Genomic DNA, 18292 nt, shown 5'->3' on the forward strand with positions numbered 1-18292 from the left:
GTCATCGATTTCCATTAATAAGGCTGCTTGAGTAGCCACTTGATGTTTTAAGTTGGAGATTTCGTGAAAGTTAGAGCCAAATCTATTTTCATTTTCAGAAACTTAGTGTGAGACTGTGGACAGACGTGAATTAAGATCAGCAACTGCTCCCATAAATTTGTCCGCTTGTTTTCGTAGGAGGGGTTCAACCATTTCTCTAATAGCCCGGACAAGTTCATCATAGGACAATGAAGATGGTGTAGGTCCTATAGAAGAAGGATGATCCTGATCATCGCCAACATCTGACGATGCATCACCCTTCTTACCTCCATTCCTGGTCCGTTGAATTTTAGGAGAAGTTGGGGCTACAAATTTATACATTGCAGAAACTAGTATGATTCCTCATATAAATTGAGTGGTGGGCCCAGTTAAGATAAAGCGTGGGTGACCGCAATTACCATGGCATAAGAAGAAAAATCACATCATATAGTAGAAAAATCTGCTAAAACAGGAAAAAGGTGAAAGCGTCAATTAATGGTAAAACAAAAGGTTAATGGTAAAACAAAAATTTGGTAGGGAAAATCACTGGAGGATATGCGATGTGGATGATACAAAGAGGAGAGCAATATACGGAATCCAAATTAGGGTTATCCCATCCAGAAGCTGCAGCACAAGGCGGGACATGACCAGCAGAGACCTGCCAGGTATTAACATCAGAGTAGATAGCCCCAGTGGGTTGTCGTATAGTGTCAGTGGAGAGGTAATATAGACTTTATCCACGAGCCGGGGGCAGGTGATGGTAAGGCACAGCTGTTTAACAAGAGCACAATGGATCATAGGCAGTCTGGTATATTAGAATATAACTGGAGAGTTATTGAAAACATAAAGTTCCCCATTCACTTGTCCATAGAGTGCAGGAAAAGCTGTATATAAGAATATAAGTGCAGGTCCAGTACTGTTGAGTACAGAGCAGTGTGCTAATGCAGGCAGGATATCACATAAAATAAAAAAAATGGCCACCACAGCTGGAACAGTGGGACTGTGGCTGCAGCAGCTTCACTGCCACCCAATCCTGACAGGTGTTATTGTGTGGCCCCTGCAGTGATAGTCAGCAGCAACAGCAGGTGGACTGGGATGGAGAGCTACTCTGAGTGACGCAGGAGCCCTTTTGTGGGTGCTGCCAGTGACGGAGCTCCCGGCCTGGCGTCAGGTACCTAATTGAGGCTGTGGCTCCGTAGGCGTGAGTAGGCCGACCGGCAATCAGCTTACCAGAGGGCTGCCTGCGGTATCCAAGGCACGATGGCAGGTGCGGGAGGTAGTGTAGAACAGTAGGGAGCTGGGAAGCAGGGAGAGAGCACTCCTAACAGAAGGTCAGCTGTGGAGCTCTGTTCAGCCATGTCTGCCCCAAATGTGCGTCCAAGCCATGCCCCCTGCCAACCCAAATTCTGAGATTTTAGCCTGTTTTTATGTTATTTTCAGAAGTCCAGCAGATTATAATAGAAGTCAAACATGACTCTTAGTAGGCCGTGCAGACTTCCTATGAGTCCGCATGACCTTGCTATTTGCAAACTGAGTACACATAAAAGTACTAATATATTTAATATAAAGAATTGCAACTAAGTAAAAATATCAAGTTATAAGTGTATAATAAATTATAATCTAACACGTTTTTACAGGAAACAAAGCATTTATGGTCAGACAATATTTGCTATTACATCCATAATATACATAATCATAACATTATTTGCAGTGATTATGCAGATAATTATCAAAGTACACACTACAATGAATGATGATTTATAATTATAGTATAAAAAAATCTATAGTACTGTATATGCATAAAAAGTCATACACTGTTTCACTTAGTGTTGTCAGACCACGTAGAACAATAATTGACTATAACTGTGCATGGTGTATTCTGGACTGATTAGTTTTGAAAAACAAAGAATACACAGAAATATATTCTTTGATCTACATCAAAGACTCCTTTGTCAGCTTAGAAGGGTGAGAAGTAAAGGTTCAGTCAAAATAAAAAATGAATATAAACCTTAATCTAGTATTCAAAGCATGCAAAGAAAGTATACATACAAGTAGGAACAGTAGTTGAATCTTATTTTCTATGTAAATATAAGATTAGATTGGAAGATTTGAGTCACATTATAGAACTGTAGTGTTTATATAATAATTAGACATGATATAACTACGATCTGAGAAGGTCTAGAAGAAAGAAATTAAATGAAAATGAAAGTGAGCAGGCAAAAGAGAGGTAGTAAAAATCCCTGCAATTTTTCTGATAGTCTGCAATTTGTAATTGGACCATATCCTTTACTAAACAGAATTAAACAGATATTGAGATGTGTTTTGGTATACTGAAAGATACAGTACAGTATTTTATGGTGTAAGAACTATGTTTTGAAAAGAGCAAAAATATTTACAAGACAACTTTTTTTAAATTGCATTAATCTGAATGGAATTTATCATGTGGAATTTATAGGCAAAGATCTTCATTTTGGAAGGCATAATTTCCAGTGAGGTCATGTCCCTAGAAGGCAATTCAAAGATGGATTTTCTATGTAATCACTAATGATGTTAACAAGTACATTTGATAAGAAATTTATAGGGATATACTCAATTAGCCATGGGGTTTACCTGCTAATTGAATCTCCTGACGCAGCTAATTAGCTGTGGAGTAAATCCTGCCGCTAACTGAATATGCCCCATCGATCTGCTATAAACTTTACATTAGCCAGGACATTCGCAAATATGTGAAAGATCAATGCAAGAGCATTGGTCTTTTGCAAGAAAGCACAGAAATGCAATTCTGCATTTATTTTGACTCGTGGTGATTAATGTTTAAAAATAATTGTTAATGAACTTCCATCATGTGACATAAAGTAAGTTTTTGAACCATGCCACATAGATACTCTTTAATAATGTTTTGCCATTATATTCTGCTCTTTACTTCACAACACTTGTTGTGGTGTCCTACCCTTCATTTTCAATGTTTTTCTAATGCTAGTCCAGTGTTTTATAAACTGTGCACAATGGGTGTTCTGGTCCCAAATTCAGTTATTTGGGCTTGCATATTGGTCATGCACTGCCTTTTAGGCTTAGAGAGGTAGCATGTGGCCATTAACACAGGGCACAGGCTTCCTCTGACTTACTTGTTTGTGGCCCTACCCACTCCTTCAGTTCCCTTCCTAATCCTCTGTGCAGCAAAAGGGTGGATGACTATTGTTTGTACCTGGTCGTCATTAAGGGGCATATTCATCATGAAAAAACTGTTTAGTGAGTAAAAACTGTAATTTTTAGTTTTCAATTCTCACCTTTAAAGTACATTTCACAATTTTTTCATAATTCATCATGACTCCCTAATAAAAATATCACTTCCGAAAAACTGCTATATTTGCGAAGCATCTTTTCAGTAAAGTAATATGTTTCCACCTGCAGCTGAGGAGTCCATAAGGACTTCCTCATGCTGTGCATGCTTCTTTAACATTTTAATTGCCACTGCCAACTGTACCCCCCCATTTGCACCACTATATTAATTACAATAAACAACCCCCTTCTATACACCCTACAGCTACTTTACAGACCCGCTCTCTCCGCTGCAAACCCTGCAGCTTTACAGACCTCCTGGCCGCTACCATTGTCTGTCACCCCTGTACCCCCCAATGCATCTTCTTACCCGTGATGTGTGTTGTGAGCATGAGGGGACCCAGAGCAGTCGCCAGCAGCACAGTTGGAGGAGGCAGGCCAACAAGATCATTCACTGGCTGAAAAATCGTGAGTGCAGCATGCACACAAAATACAGCAAAGCAGTGAGGACATTCATGAATCTAACGCAATATCAGGTATGTGACCAGTTTTATTATCAAACTCCAAAACAGCATTTTTTAATTCTAGAGTTTCAACAACCACATAGTATGGCGAGTGTGGAAATTATCATAGCAGGCTGTAACAAAGGAGATATGACTCATATCTGCTTTGTTACAGCCTTGATGAATAAGGCTGTACGTTGAAAGAGAAACATAGAAAAAGGGGGGAAATAATTGTAAAACAAAATGTTTTAATGATGATGACTATGCCCCTAATAGAGATATCCCTGGAGCTATGCATGGCTTTACATATCCATGGACTCATCGGATATAACACATATTTAGGTACTTTATTATAGTACTTTATCTCTCTGCTACCCCATGTGTGCCCGTTTTGTATCTCTCTGTTCCACGTTGATGTGTGTCTCCCATTGTGTCTCATCTGTTCCATATATTTTTTTCCCATGTGCTCCCACAACCAACATTGCACTATAACTTCTCCCTCCTCATATATATTTTCTCCCCCTTTCACACATGTCTGACCTCCTCTTCTGCTCAATGTAATAAACAAAACCAGTGCTGGAAGCAGATGAATAGATGCAACATGGGCAAACAGAAGAACAACAACAGCATACAAACAACATAACTAAACCTAGATGTCAGGGAAGCACAATTTCATGATTATCTCAATACAGTAGGTAACTTTTGGTTTGGGATTCAGGTAGTGTGAAGTGTCATCTGCATGTTAACAGGTTATTACGATAGGAGAACTTAAGCAAAGTTTTCCTACTGGATGGACCACAATGCTACTCAATGAATCTCCACCTTGGCCTAAGGGTGCCACAGAAAAATAGTTGAGGGTCTAAGGGCCTACCACTTATATTAAAAGCAACTAAAAGCAAAATAAAATATTTGAAAAAAATTGTGAATAGTTTACTAATGTACATTATACAACGGGAGTTAAACCTATCTCCAAAACTTGCCATTCCAATCAGCATCAAATATTTGTGCAAATAAATTCTTCAATAACATAAAGCTTAAAGGAGTGTCAGACAAAGCCAAAACTTTTTTACTACATTAATGTTTTGACTTTTTTCACACATACAATGTTACTTTTTAAGAAAAGTAGTGCATTGAAAGGCCAGCTTGTTCTATAATAACCAAATAACCCCAAAAATATAAATTACTAGCTGGAGTACCCAGCATTGCCCAGGATTTTAAGAATGTCTGGTCCCAAAAATAAATGTAAATATTAAACACACAGTATAAATAACATTGTAGATAGCTGAATACCCATGCTTTGCTATGGGATGAGGATGGTAAATTAGAATTATAGTTGTTTGTTCATTTATGTTGGTTGGAGGTCTAGTATATAGGCATATCTTGCTTCCCTGATGCACTTTGTGTAGTGGCCGGACCCTGCTCTTCCCACTATACAACTGTCAGTCTGTGGCTTCCTGCTGCCTCCATTCCCCTCCTCACACCATGTCTATGCCCCTGTGAAATTATCGATTTTTTTTTACAGTTTCTTATATAGCGCAGCACATTATGTATCTCCTGATATTATCTGTGCTGCTGGGGGACCAGGCAATGAGTATCCCAGGAGGTCTGCAGTGAGAACCCCTGCTGGAAGTCCAGGAGGACATAGGCAGTAAAAGAAAAGACCTCCACAGGATTCCTTGGTGCTGGTTAGGATCTGCTCAAGGCTGGGGTAAGGCAAGGGGTTTAGCAAGCCCTGTACCCTTAGAACTGTCTTTTTCAAAGTAGTTTTCTTCTCCGCACAGACTCTTAAAGCAAGCCAGTGAACTACAAGTAACACAGTTATCTTCATGTGCTGAACTATTTATTTACTAAAGTTAATTTATTGTATAGACTGACTGACATAAGCCGTTGCAGTACAAATATTACAATGGCCTACATGTGCCTAACTATTTCTTCGCTAAAGCTCATTTATTGCATAGCCTGGTTGCTTAACCCCTTGCAGACGCACTACACATACTACAGTGTCCTGCATGTATTGAACTGTGCCTTTATTAAAGTTCATCTAGTGCATAGACTGTTTGCCTAAACTTAAGCGGAGCATCACAAGTACTGTAGTGACCTGCATGCGTTGATCTGTTTTTTTACATAGACTGTATGATTAAATTTGAGCAGTTGCTCTATAAGTACTACAGCAACCCATATGTGAAGCACTGTTTTTTTACTATAATCATTTTTATTGGTAAAATATATATAATGTTACTGCGCATTCATTCTAATAAATTGAGAAACTGTTTAGGAAGAAAACCTGTTGTTGGGCATTGTGTATGAGGGGAGTATTACCTAAAATCCTGGTTCTCTGATCATACCTCAAACCTGGTTATAGCAAGTACCCACACTCAGTCTCATGTTCTGGCACCTATTTATGGGTAGTAGAATGATTAGCAAATGGGGAGAGAGGAGTTGCAGGGATGGAGTGAGAAGAGCATATAAACAGAGAAAGCTGATAGAGAGAGGGGCAAAATAAAGGTACAAGCAGACAAGAGCAGAGACTAGTGCATGTGGATGGAGTAATTAAAATCACAAGTGAAAGAATACAGAGTAAGAAAAACTGCTATAAAGAGAGAACAATTGAGCTGACGTGGGAATGAAAGAAAGGAAAGATGATCGATTCCAAGGTACAGAGAATTATAGAAGGGGATTTAATAAGAAGCAAAATTATGGAGGGAGTTCACGCATCAATTCCAACAGTGCATTCACCGACTTCTCCCTATAATATTCAAAACAGATCATATCTTTAATGAGGAAGCTCCTGGATGATCAAACAAAAGAGAAGAAAACGGTTGTAGAATCTACTCTGGAAGAGCATAGCCTTTTTGTACATGAATGCTTTGGGGTTGTTTTCTTTTTTAACATTGTTTGTACCATTTGAACTTTCCTTATTTTATCTCTCAGTGTACTGCCAATATTATGCTAATTTCCCTAATGCACAATAATGTAAGGGAGTAATGGGTCTTTCTCTGCTATATTGTTTTGTGTCATATTTCAGAATTTACATGTTCAAATACTGTATGTCACCTTAAATGCTTTTAAGGTTTTACACTTATAAAACCATAATATCATGCTTTTAGTATCAGCCAAAATCTGAAAAAGGCATTTAGTGATGTCATCAATTGTTACAATTAGGACTCAATAAAAAGCACTGGTCTTCCCTAATTTTGCCATCAAACATAACAAAGCATTGCCCTTTTACAACAAACTGGCCCCATACTACACGTGGACAATTTTAGTGTTGTCATTCTGACTGCTTAAGTTATTGAATGAAGATATGAGGGTGTAAATGTAAGACACATAGATAAATAATATAGTGAGGAAAACTCAAAATCCCATGAAAATTCCCTATTTAAGAATCTTCCTATCCAGCAATAGCTATCTCCAGGTATCGCAACTTTGCAAGTGATAGCTTTGCCCACTACCTGCTTTGCTTGGGGAAGTCTTTTGTGGTTTCACAAATACCATAGCAATCCTATTATGACTATTGCTATCTGAGGATTTAGATAATGGAATCTCTGCAGAGGTACAAATGCTTTATTATTTAAATAAAGCATTTTTTTTTAAAAAGTAACAATATAAAAAAATAATTTATTTTCTACAAAAGTGGAACTATGTGCATTTTTTAGGGAGGTAGGATAAAATAAATGTAGAATATAAAGTAATTATAAGCGTTTATCCAAGGACGTCAATCCTATATTCAGTAGGCAATCAGTCTTCACTAAAGAGTTTTTTTTATTATTTTAGTTTTATAGCGGAACTTTTTTCAGTAGGAGTATTCTGCATGAAGTAACTGATATAAGACAACTCTGGTAAAATACCAAGTAGGTAAATAAATGTGCCACTTCTAGGTATTGAAACAGTTTTTACTGTTTTGCTGCTTATGACTGAGTCCAGGCACATTTCATCAGACACTGTTCCAGGTGAATTATGGTAGGCTATATGGAAGGCTATTTCATCTCATGCCTGATTGAAATTATATTTTTTGCTCTTTGTGTGTTTTCAGTGTAAATTCAAAGACCCAGGGCCACTGAGAGACAATTATTAGGTCTGTCAAATATTAGGTCTGTCAAAAATATAATCTGTCATCATTTTAAATAAAATATTTTTATTCCACAGCTACAGATGCTTATAATTAATAGGAACTGTTCTATACCAATATGTTGCTATGCTTAGGTAAATAATATTAAATTAAATTATGTAAGAACACTTTTAGAATTATAGCTATTATAATTGTAATGCACTGAAACAAGATTCAAAGGGTAAATTGACTTTATACAAAATATCTTAAAGAATTACAGAAACATTTGCAGATATATGTGTTAAATATTTAAAAAACTACTGTATTTTTGATAAAGGCAGACTCAACATCCTGTCTGTAATACTAATGATAAACACTATACTGAGCCAAAGATGGATAACAGAGAAGTATACTGTAGCTTTCATGCTAACACATAACACATGCTATATCAATTTATTGAAGCTTTATTTAAAAACATTCACATATAAATATCTGTAAAACTCTCAGTTAAATTGACCAAACCATGTTATAGACCATACTGTAGTAACTGGAAAGCATAGACAAGGTGTTGACTAGTTTACATGATCCACTTGTCTCTATTCTACTCTATTTTCCATACTGTAGAGTATATTGATTCAATACACTGTTTATATATTTCCCTTGTAGGAAGTCCTTTTTGGCTTTTTTAGTATCCGTGCATTGTCGTGTTTATAGTGAAGTCTTGTGTTTGCAATAACATATGTGTAAGAGGGTAATCTGCACAATACTGCATCTGTTGACTTCTCAGCTCTATACCCTGGCACACAAAGGGAGTGGTTACAACTTTCTATAGATGATGGAGCTAAATGCCATGCTAATATGCCTATGTTCTGTAAATGTATTACAAGAGGCTGTAGTATCCATCTTCACCTGGTGATTGGAGGATCACTGTCTTTTAGATTGTTGACACCTAGCAAATTTGTTTCATATCATACTCTATCACATATCTCCATCTTTTTATTTTGATGAATTCAAGTTGAAGAAACAGAACCAAAAACCCCCGGAACCCATGGAAGTAAATTAGATTGGAAACTTCTTGAACTAACTGTACCTCTTGGACTAACTATATTGAACTTTACTTACATTTAACTGTCTGGACTTAATTTCACATAATTGGTCATTGTTATGGTGAAGTATCCCATTTGTGCTTACCTGTTTGTTTTTGGCCAATTCGTCTGGGGTGAATATAACCCATGGTACTGTATTAATTACCCAAAATTACTGCACAAACCCTAAATTATGCTTATTGTGGTCTCAAGGTTTTTTATCCTATGTTCTGTGCGGTTTTCTGGTTGCTGTAATGCTAAAACCTTTCTAGTACAGTACATGCTATTTTTTATGTATTTAAAGTGACTTTGAATCCTGCTGGATAAAAGCATTATAGAAACAAAATTATTAAAACATGTTGTTTCTCTTTGGACTCTGAAATTTGGAGTGTTGTAATACTCCAGGTTACCAATCTAGGGTGCACTAAAAAGTAATGATACTAGGAATAAAAATCCAAAGCATGGGATGTGAAAGAGAAAAGGGACACACTCTAATGTGAAAATGTACAAATAAACCTTTAGATGTACAGTATGCGTAATTGAGTGCACTGGGCTATGTTTTTTTATTATACTTAGCATTATAAAACATTATTGCACCATTATATTTTATCTTTTTTTACTTATTGCTGGAGGTATAAACTATACCTCAGTGTTTATTGTAAATAAATCGATTAATCAAGGTGCTGGAAATCATCATTCATCTGCATTAAGACTATTTCCCTTTTCTGATTAATACTGATTTTGGTCTTTTTTTTTTTCCTTTTCATCCATTAAATCCACCTTTTGGTGGAACATCCACATATCCATTTTAGACTAGTGCTCAGGTTCTGTATATTTTTATTTATTATTCTGGGGAGGTACAGTAGTGCTCCTTTGGTTTATACTACAGCTGCAGTCATAAAGTGTTGATTATAGTTATGCATACAGTATATACAAATCTTTAAGTGCAATATAGAAATATAGGAATCTAGAAACAGAATTTTAACTTCACTTGGCCATTATTTTGTTGTAAGGGAAGGAATATTCTTATGTCTGTCCCAAGCATGTTTAAATTACCACAATATCCAAAGTCATTGATACCTTTGCCATGCTCATTGAGAAATAGTTTTTTTCTTTTAGCGATAAGACCCAGGGTTGTTAACCAGATCAAGTGTGCCTATTTTAGTTAATTAAGACCAGATTAATTCAGTTATAACCTCAGTTAATATGGAAACAGACATATCTTTTCAGGATGAAGAGGGTCAGTTTAAAGTCTATGATGACTGTCCTACAGACATCATGATTAGCACTGAAGTACTGCCCTATTTTTAGTCTATTATTTTAACAATCTAGTGAGACATTGTTCAAATTAAAGAAAATGTACTGAATAAACTTACAGGGTTTAGTAGCACGGTTAAGAAGAGCTCTCCTCCTCTAATACTTTTGTCCAGTTCACTTGGTCCACCAGGATACTCCTTGTAGAACATTGTATGTGTGAACAAACCACAAGTTTGCCGAGGCAAAACCTATATAACAAATACAGACATCAGACATGAAATACAGATAGACTCCCTTGAACATAACATTGAATATATTAATTATCTTTTAAACATTTAGATTAGTATGGTTTAGTATGCATGTAATAACACAATCAAAACTGAACATTTATTTTATATAAATAAGCTTCCACCAGAAAAGTACTGCACATTTCTCATGCAAAATAGTGGCCCAGGTCAAAGTATCTAGATCTTATACAGAGTGTCAGAGTATTTCATTTTTAGCCATTGTAAGCAAAGGTACAGCTTACCATTCAAAACTTGGGGGCAGATGTATTAACCTGGAGAAGGCATAAGGAAGTGATAAACCAGTGATAAGTGCAAGGTGGTAAATGCACCAGCCAATCAGCTCCAATATACAAATTATCAGTTAGGAGCTGACTGGCTGGTGTGTTTATCACCTTGCACTTATCACTGATTTATCACTTCCTTATGCCTTCTCCAGGTTAATACATCTGCCCCTTATTTCTTAGATTTACATCTCTTCGCTCTGGTTCCAATTTAAAATTTTAATTCATTATTTAAATATAATATAACAATAGAAAGTGTGCACACTTGTGGACCTGATTCTAAATCACACCCAGCTCTATATCAGGCCAATTTCAGAATAGGATATTTTGCTAATAAAATGCTAATGTGACTATACGCACATCTTCACACATATGCATTACAATGCCCCAGTGTTTTCCATCCGTTAATGCAGTAATTATCACCAGTTTTGGTACTTAGACCTACCCTATGCTGGGTGCAAAAGACCTGTCTGAAATAAGGTGCCATCGACATATGCACAACTCAGAATAGAATCATGCTTCATAATGCTTCACAATGTTCCCTTCGCTCTGATCTGTCCATCTGCTACTAACCACAGTAACGCCCAGTGTTTCATTTGCAGATTTTAAAAAAGCACTTTGCATAAAGCCAGGAAAAAAATCTATGCTACTTCAAGTTACTTTATGAATGATCAATTAAAATGATAAAATTCTAGTCATGTGATTTTTCTATGTACTTGTTACTATAAAACCTATGGAGGCCATTTTAAAAGGAGCATTTCTATGTTGAGATGTTCCATGTGCATATGTAATCCAATAACTATTTCAATACATATTTTGCTTTCCAGTGAAATCTTGGAATGGAAATCCATAACTGAATCAAAGGATATTTCCATATAATTGGTGCCGTGACTTGGAAACTCAAACTTCAGAGCACAATGGAGAAAGAAAAAAAGGCATTGTCCTCCTTATGGATCTTGCAGTGATCACATGTAACATACAGTATAAGTTTTTAGTTATTGTACATATGAAAACCTTGGTGAAGGAATATGTGTTTTTGACTCTGTTGCTTGATTGGTGATGCGCATTGCCAAAGCCTGGGATTCTGGTAATAGTGCAAGGCAAGATATTAATATTGTTATTTATGAAGTGTATATTTGCATTAATTTGAGGATATTCATTAACAGTTGCTAGCATATACCAAGACACATAATTGTGAAAAAGGAAAAAAATATAATTTATTTTAGTATTCCTTTTTGCTACTGTGGTCTGACTGAATTTCATTACTCTGACACTTCTTGGACTGCTGCCCAGAAATCTGACTAGCCCAAAGGGGTAAAAAATATGAAATTAAATTAGAGTGGTTAAAGTAAGTATGATAGAAATTTAAAAAGAATAAAACTGTTTTTTTACTAGAGCTGGGAATGGAAAACAGTTGAATGAGTTTTATAGGTGATTTGTATCAAGACAGTTGTGCATAACTTATTCCATTCCTGTGTTTCCTTATATACGATATGATTGCTGGCAATATCACTGATTCCATTTTTGAGTATCCCGGTAGAGATTCCAGATTAAATTTATGAGTTCTCATATGAGTTCCAATTCTGGGTGTCACTGTTATGAGTTATTGTATGAGTTCCAATTCTGGTTGATTCTTTGATTCTAAATAAAATCAATTCAAGGATAGTGCTGTATGTCAGATGCCAATTGGCAATTGGTGACAGGAAATTGTACTGCATGTATAACAGATGGAGGAACAACAGAAAGGAAAAGGTGTCTGATTCTGGTGCATGAAGTAGAGAAGGTCTATTAAAATTTACCTTTTATTCAATGTTAAAATTGTTCAATTATATTCATGTATCAGAACAGCAAAATATTGGTTAAAAGATAATAAAGTGAATGAAAAAAAATGGTTTGTGTATTAAAATTTCAACTGTGTATCCAATTTGTATCTGTCTCTTCTATTAGTATTGCTCAACTTAACTGTACTATTGCTTTTATCTAAATACCCTAATTGGAATGCTTTTACAACAAAATTATTAGAGATTGTCAGATAAGATGTTTTCTATAATTTCAGAGGAATAGACAGTAATTGGCTATATTGGCTATGGGGATATCAAGAGGTACTAAATGTGGTTAAGTATGGCTACTGGTATGAGGGATAAGGTAATTGTTGAGCAATTATTGGGCCTTCTAGTGTAAATAATGTACACTATTTCTTGATCTTAGTAAGCAGACACTGGGGGTGAGACTGAAGAGATGTAGTCATGTCACATAATATCCCACTACATCCCGCCCCCTCACAATCCTGATGGCCGGCATGCCGACCAACAGGGACTTTTCCCACTCATGGGTGTCCATGACACCCATAGAGTGGGAATAGAACCTGTGGCAACAGATGGCTTGCTGCACTCATCCCTTCCCACCGGGATTCCGCTGCTGGGATCCCGGCGTTGGTATGCTGAAGCATACCACACCCAGACTAACAATAGTGTGTCCATTGTTATTACCAATAAATTTAATTTTCATAGATTTGGGATAAATAAATTATCACCTATATAGTGAGTTAACTCTGTATGATAACCGGTGTCGCTTTCAATAGTGGACTTGGAGAGTAAATCAGACCTGATCGTAGCAGCAAATTTTTAACAGTTGGGCAAATCCATGGGGGCCATTCAGACTTGATCGTAGATGTGCTAAATTTAGCACATCTACGATCACTTTCACAGACATGTGGGGTACGCCCAGCACAGGGCTAGTCCGCCCCGCATGTCTGGCTCTGGCTTCCCCCACACAGGTACAAAAGCATCGCACGGCGGCAATGAATGTGCACCTGAAGAGTATCTCTCTACCAGCACAGATCCTGTGCACTGGCAGGGAGCTACCTGTCACTCTCCGAGTTGCAGCCGCCGGGGCCTGCCCCCCGCATGGTCCGGGCATGCCTGCGTTGCCTCGACTGCACCCCCAAAATGCCAGCCCGCCCCCTCCCACCCAGCGACTGTCTCTGCCTGTCAATCAAGCAGAGGCGATCGCTGGGGTGAGATGCCGATCACATCTTTGGTATGCACCGGCGCCTGTGCATGCGCAGTTCAGTCCTGATCAGCCGCTGTGCGAAAATGCAAAGCAGCAATCAGGTCTGAATTATCCCCCATGTGCACTGCAGGGTGGTCAGATATAATGTGTGCAGGGAGAATTAGATTTGGGTGGGGTGTGTTCAAACAGAAATCTAAATTGCAGTGTTAGAATAAAGCAGCCAGTATTTACTCTGCACAGAAACAAAATAACTCACCCAAATCTAACTCTCTCTGCACATGTTATATCTGCCACACCTGCAGTGCATATGGTTTTGCCCAACAGCTAACAAATTTGCTGCTACGATCAGGTCTGTACTCCATGTTCTAATATTATATTTAACATGCACAGGAATATTATGTTCCATATGTTATTGTTCCATATACCAGACACTGGAGAAAGGTCTAACTGTAACATTGATAACCAGTGAATGGTTGTAACAGCTGACTACAGACACATGAAGTCTCAGATGGCAACAGTAGAATTCACATTAACATTAGCATGAAGACAATTGGGTACACATTGAAACACCAAAGCACGCTTCGTTGTGAAGCTTTAAAAGGCTAATCTGAGAATTCATGTGTCTGTAGCCAGCTGTTACAACCATTCACTGGTTATTAATGTTACAGCATGCTAATCCAATGCTATATACTGTAATATAATTAGAACCTAAATCACAGTAACAAATAAGGGATTAAGTTGCATAAAGAAACAGAGGGCATAGAACTGCATGGGGCTATTTAATGACTGAATGCAACATGTGATTCTATATGCTTAATAGTGAATGCTATATATTTGGGAATGCAATAGACATGATTATATGTTAGCGGGTTCAGTATGATTTCCCGATGGACGGGATGCCGGCAGTCAGAATATCGACAGCAGCAACCCGACCATCAGAATCCTGAAAGCCCCCTCTAAAGTATCCCAAACCTCCCCTGCCCCCTACCCTAACCCTTCCTTGTGGGTGCCTTAACCTAACCCTCCCCAGCGGTGCCTAACACTAACCCTCCGAGCTGGTGCCTAACCCTAACCCTCCCTTCCCCACTGCCTAACCTAACCCTCCCCGTTTGGTGCCTAACACTAACCCCCCTTTCTAAGTGCCTAACCCTAACCCTCCCTCCCGGTACCTAACCTCAACCTTCCTGTCCCTGCACCCTAACCCTAACCACCCTTTTCATGCCTAAACCTAACCTCTCTCCCCACAGCAGGACGCCACTGCATCCTGTTGGAAGGACGTTCAGGATTCCGTCTGTCAGTATTTTGACACCGGTATCCTGAGCAGCGTCATTATGTAGATGCTGGGCTTTTGGCATCCTTAAGCATTCCATCATAAGTATATTGACCGCTGTCGGGAACTAAATTGCATCCCCAATAAATAGTGTACATTATTTACACTAGTGGGCCCAATAATTGCTCAACAATTACCATATCCCTGGTACCAATAGCCATACTTAACCACATTGAGTACCTCTTGATATCCACGTAGCCAATATAGCCAATTACTGTCCAGAAATTATCAGAGTAAAGTTGCAAACCCCAGCTTTGCAATTCCAGAAGGAAAAGGTACTGGTTTTAATACAACCCGTACATATAGCATCAAGCAAACAGGTTGCAAAGCTTGAACGTAAACAATGGTCTGCTTCTCTTACTTGGCTAATGAGAACTCTGCATGAACTAGTAAGGGCAACAGTGAAAGAGGATGTTGAAATAATGTTGACACCAGCACTCAGTAGTACAGTACATGTATAAACACATTAGAGCAGCATCCTTTCAATAAAGACAAAATCCACTGTGAAGGAATGGCATCAATTCAGAAATGTATATGTCAATACTGTGGGACCCCACCAGAAAAAAAGATATGAGAATGATCCCAATCATCTTACACACAGACACCCCATTGATATTTTTCACTTCCTGATAGAAGAGACAGTGAAGAGGACAAACTGCTGAACATTGTATCATGTATTTTGGAAACAGAACAATATGAAACTATTGTCCTACCCTTTAAATATTTCAGAAATCTGTCAGCTGGGATGTGGTTCAGTGCATAGGGGACTGGGCCTAATGACCAAGCTCCTGCTTCTGACAGTGGAATATCTACCCAACATGTGTTATTCTTTTTGTTTAAATAAATCTCCTGAAGTCCATGTCTAAATCTCAGTGGGGAACATGTTCATATATGGATGGGAAGAAATGTTAAACATTAGTGAGGTATAAAAAGGTCAACCTGATTTTAAAGAACAATGGGCCTAATTCTGAGTTGATCGCAGCATCAAATGTTTTAGCAGTTGGGCAATACCATGTGCACTGCAGGAGGGGCAGATATAACATGTGCAGAGAAAGTTAGATTTGGGTGGGGCGTGTTCAAACTGAAATCTAAATTGCAATGTAAAAATAAAGCAGTCAGTATTTACCCTGCACAGAAATAAAATAACCCACTCAAATCTAACTCTCTCTGCAAATGTTATTTCTGCCCCCCCCCTGCAGTGCACATGGTTTTGCCCAATTGCTAAAAAATTTCCTGCTGCGATCAACTTGGAATTAGGCCCCATATAATTATTACCATGGTATAACCCTTGAGTGGGTCATGAGCAACCTTACATTTTATCCAAAGATGTTTATTATATCTGTGGGAAGAAGGCATAAAAATGGTTATATCTTTGATCAGAAGGCATGTTAAGTAGGCATGTTTCTCCCCATGATACATGTATACACCACAGAGGAAATGATCAGCTGGTCCCTGGAGAGAGTACCTAAGGTGTTTCCTCCATGCCTGTCACTGAGGCAGAAGAGTAAAATGATTACTGCCAGACATCTCAAAAGAGAAAAGTTGCCATAGGGAGCAGGTATACTTACATTTCCAATGCAACCTGGGCTACATTAATGCTATTATGGGGTATACAGTATCTATGAAGAAGTGATGTCTCATTGACATCCTGCAAACAACTGGAACTCCTAATCTGTGTTCACACTAATGTATAATTTAGCTGTGTTGTTAAATATATGTTTATAATATTAGTACTTGCTTGTAGTTGATATTGTCTCTTTTGAAGATGTTGTTTAGTGGTGTGGAGTTTATTGAGCATACATGGACTAGTGTTTACTTAACACATGGTAATTTAGTCCTTTGATAAGATGTTCATTTGGCTTCAGCTGTAGCCTTTGTTAATCAGAATTACAAAATGTTTGCATTTAGTTATGGGGGCAGTAGTCTGAGGGGGCAGTTGTCTGTGTTGGAAATTTTCAAAGTGTGGAAATTACAAAGTGTGAAAATCTTTAGAATAACAGTTGTTGTTATTATTATTATTATTATTATTATTATTAGAGTTTATTTATAAGGTACCACAAGTGTTTCACAGTGCCATACATACATCACACATTAGAACAATACAGGGTATACAGAACTTAACATCACAGAAAACTAAAACAGAGCAAAGGTAACAATTAGTACCACAGTTCTCAGTACACAATACAGCTGACATGTAAGGAAGCAAAGGAGTAATCTGCATACTACTCGGGTCGAGCAGCCATTGGAAGTGATAAACAGTCACAAGCAAGAGGAAATGCAGTTATAGACAGTCACTGAGTAAGAGAGAGCTGTATTGAAGTGCAAGAGAAGAGGGCTGAGAGAACAGGAGGGAAGAGGGCCCTGCTCTAAGGCACTTACAATTAAGGCGGAAAGGGACACAGACAGGTGACATGTGGTACAAGCAAGCGGAAGGTGGAATGGTGTCAGGAAGTAAGCAAGGCAGAGATGACCAAGGCTTATCCGCATAATTAATAAGAATATTTGCAAAAGTCATCATGAATTTGTAAGGGATAGATCATGTCAAACTAACTTAATTAACTTCTACGAGGAAGTGACCAGGGAAAAGCAGTGGATGTGGTGTATTTATATTTTGCAAAAGCCTTCAATACAGTGCCTCACAGGAGACTGATCATCAAATTAAGGGAACTTGGCATAGGATATACTATTTATACATGGATAGGTAATTGGCTGAATAACAGAGTAAAATGAGTAGTGGTCAATGGGACGTTTTCTAGCTGGGCACCAGTAGTCAGCGGAATACCACAAGGGTCCGTACTTGGGGGGTCATTCCGAGTTGTTCACTAGCAGATTTCAGTTGCAGTGCAGCGATCAGGCAAAAAATCGGCACTTCTGCTCATGCGTATGCAGCGCAATGCGCACGCGCGTCGTACTATTACAATGAACGATGTAGTTTCACACAAGGTCTAGCAAAGCTTTTCAGTTGAACTGTTGGCCGCAGTGTGATTGACAGGAAGTGGGCGTTTCTGGGTGTCAACTGACCGTTTTCAGGGAGTGTGCGGATAAATGCAGGCGTGCCATATAAAAACGCAGGTGTGGCTGGGGAAACACAGGCGTGGCTGGCCGAACGCAGGGCGTGTTCGTGATGTCAAAACAGGAACTGAATAGTCAAGTGATCGCAAGCTAGGAGTAGGTCTGGAGCTACTCTGAAGC

At 38.2% G+C, this 18292-nt stretch overlaps 1 protein-coding gene across 3 annotated transcripts in view; it reads right to left on the minus strand.

The window, feature by feature from the left end:
- The window catches only part of LOC134916434 (bifunctional heparan sulfate N-deacetylase/N-sulfotransferase 4-like), a 624652-nt gene that overhangs the window by 293370 nt on the left and 312990 nt on the right, over positions 1-18292 (minus strand). For all 3 annotated transcript variants that reach the window (XR_010177405.1, XM_063920212.1, XM_063920213.1), the window contains exon 6: positions 10310-10438. Coding sequence is in view for 2 of the 3 variants with exons in the window: in XM_063920212.1 (XP_063776282.1) it covers positions 10310-10438 (129 nt within the window). In the remaining variant the exon portion in view is untranslated. The remainder of the gene's footprint in view (positions 1-10309; positions 10439-18292) is intronic.

The sequence above is a fragment of the Pseudophryne corroboree genome, chromosome 1 (assembly GCF_028390025.1).
Source record: "Pseudophryne corroboree isolate aPseCor3 chromosome 1, aPseCor3.hap2, whole genome shotgun sequence".
Classification (NCBI taxonomy): Eukaryota; Metazoa; Chordata; class Amphibia; order Anura; family Myobatrachidae; genus Pseudophryne; species Pseudophryne corroboree.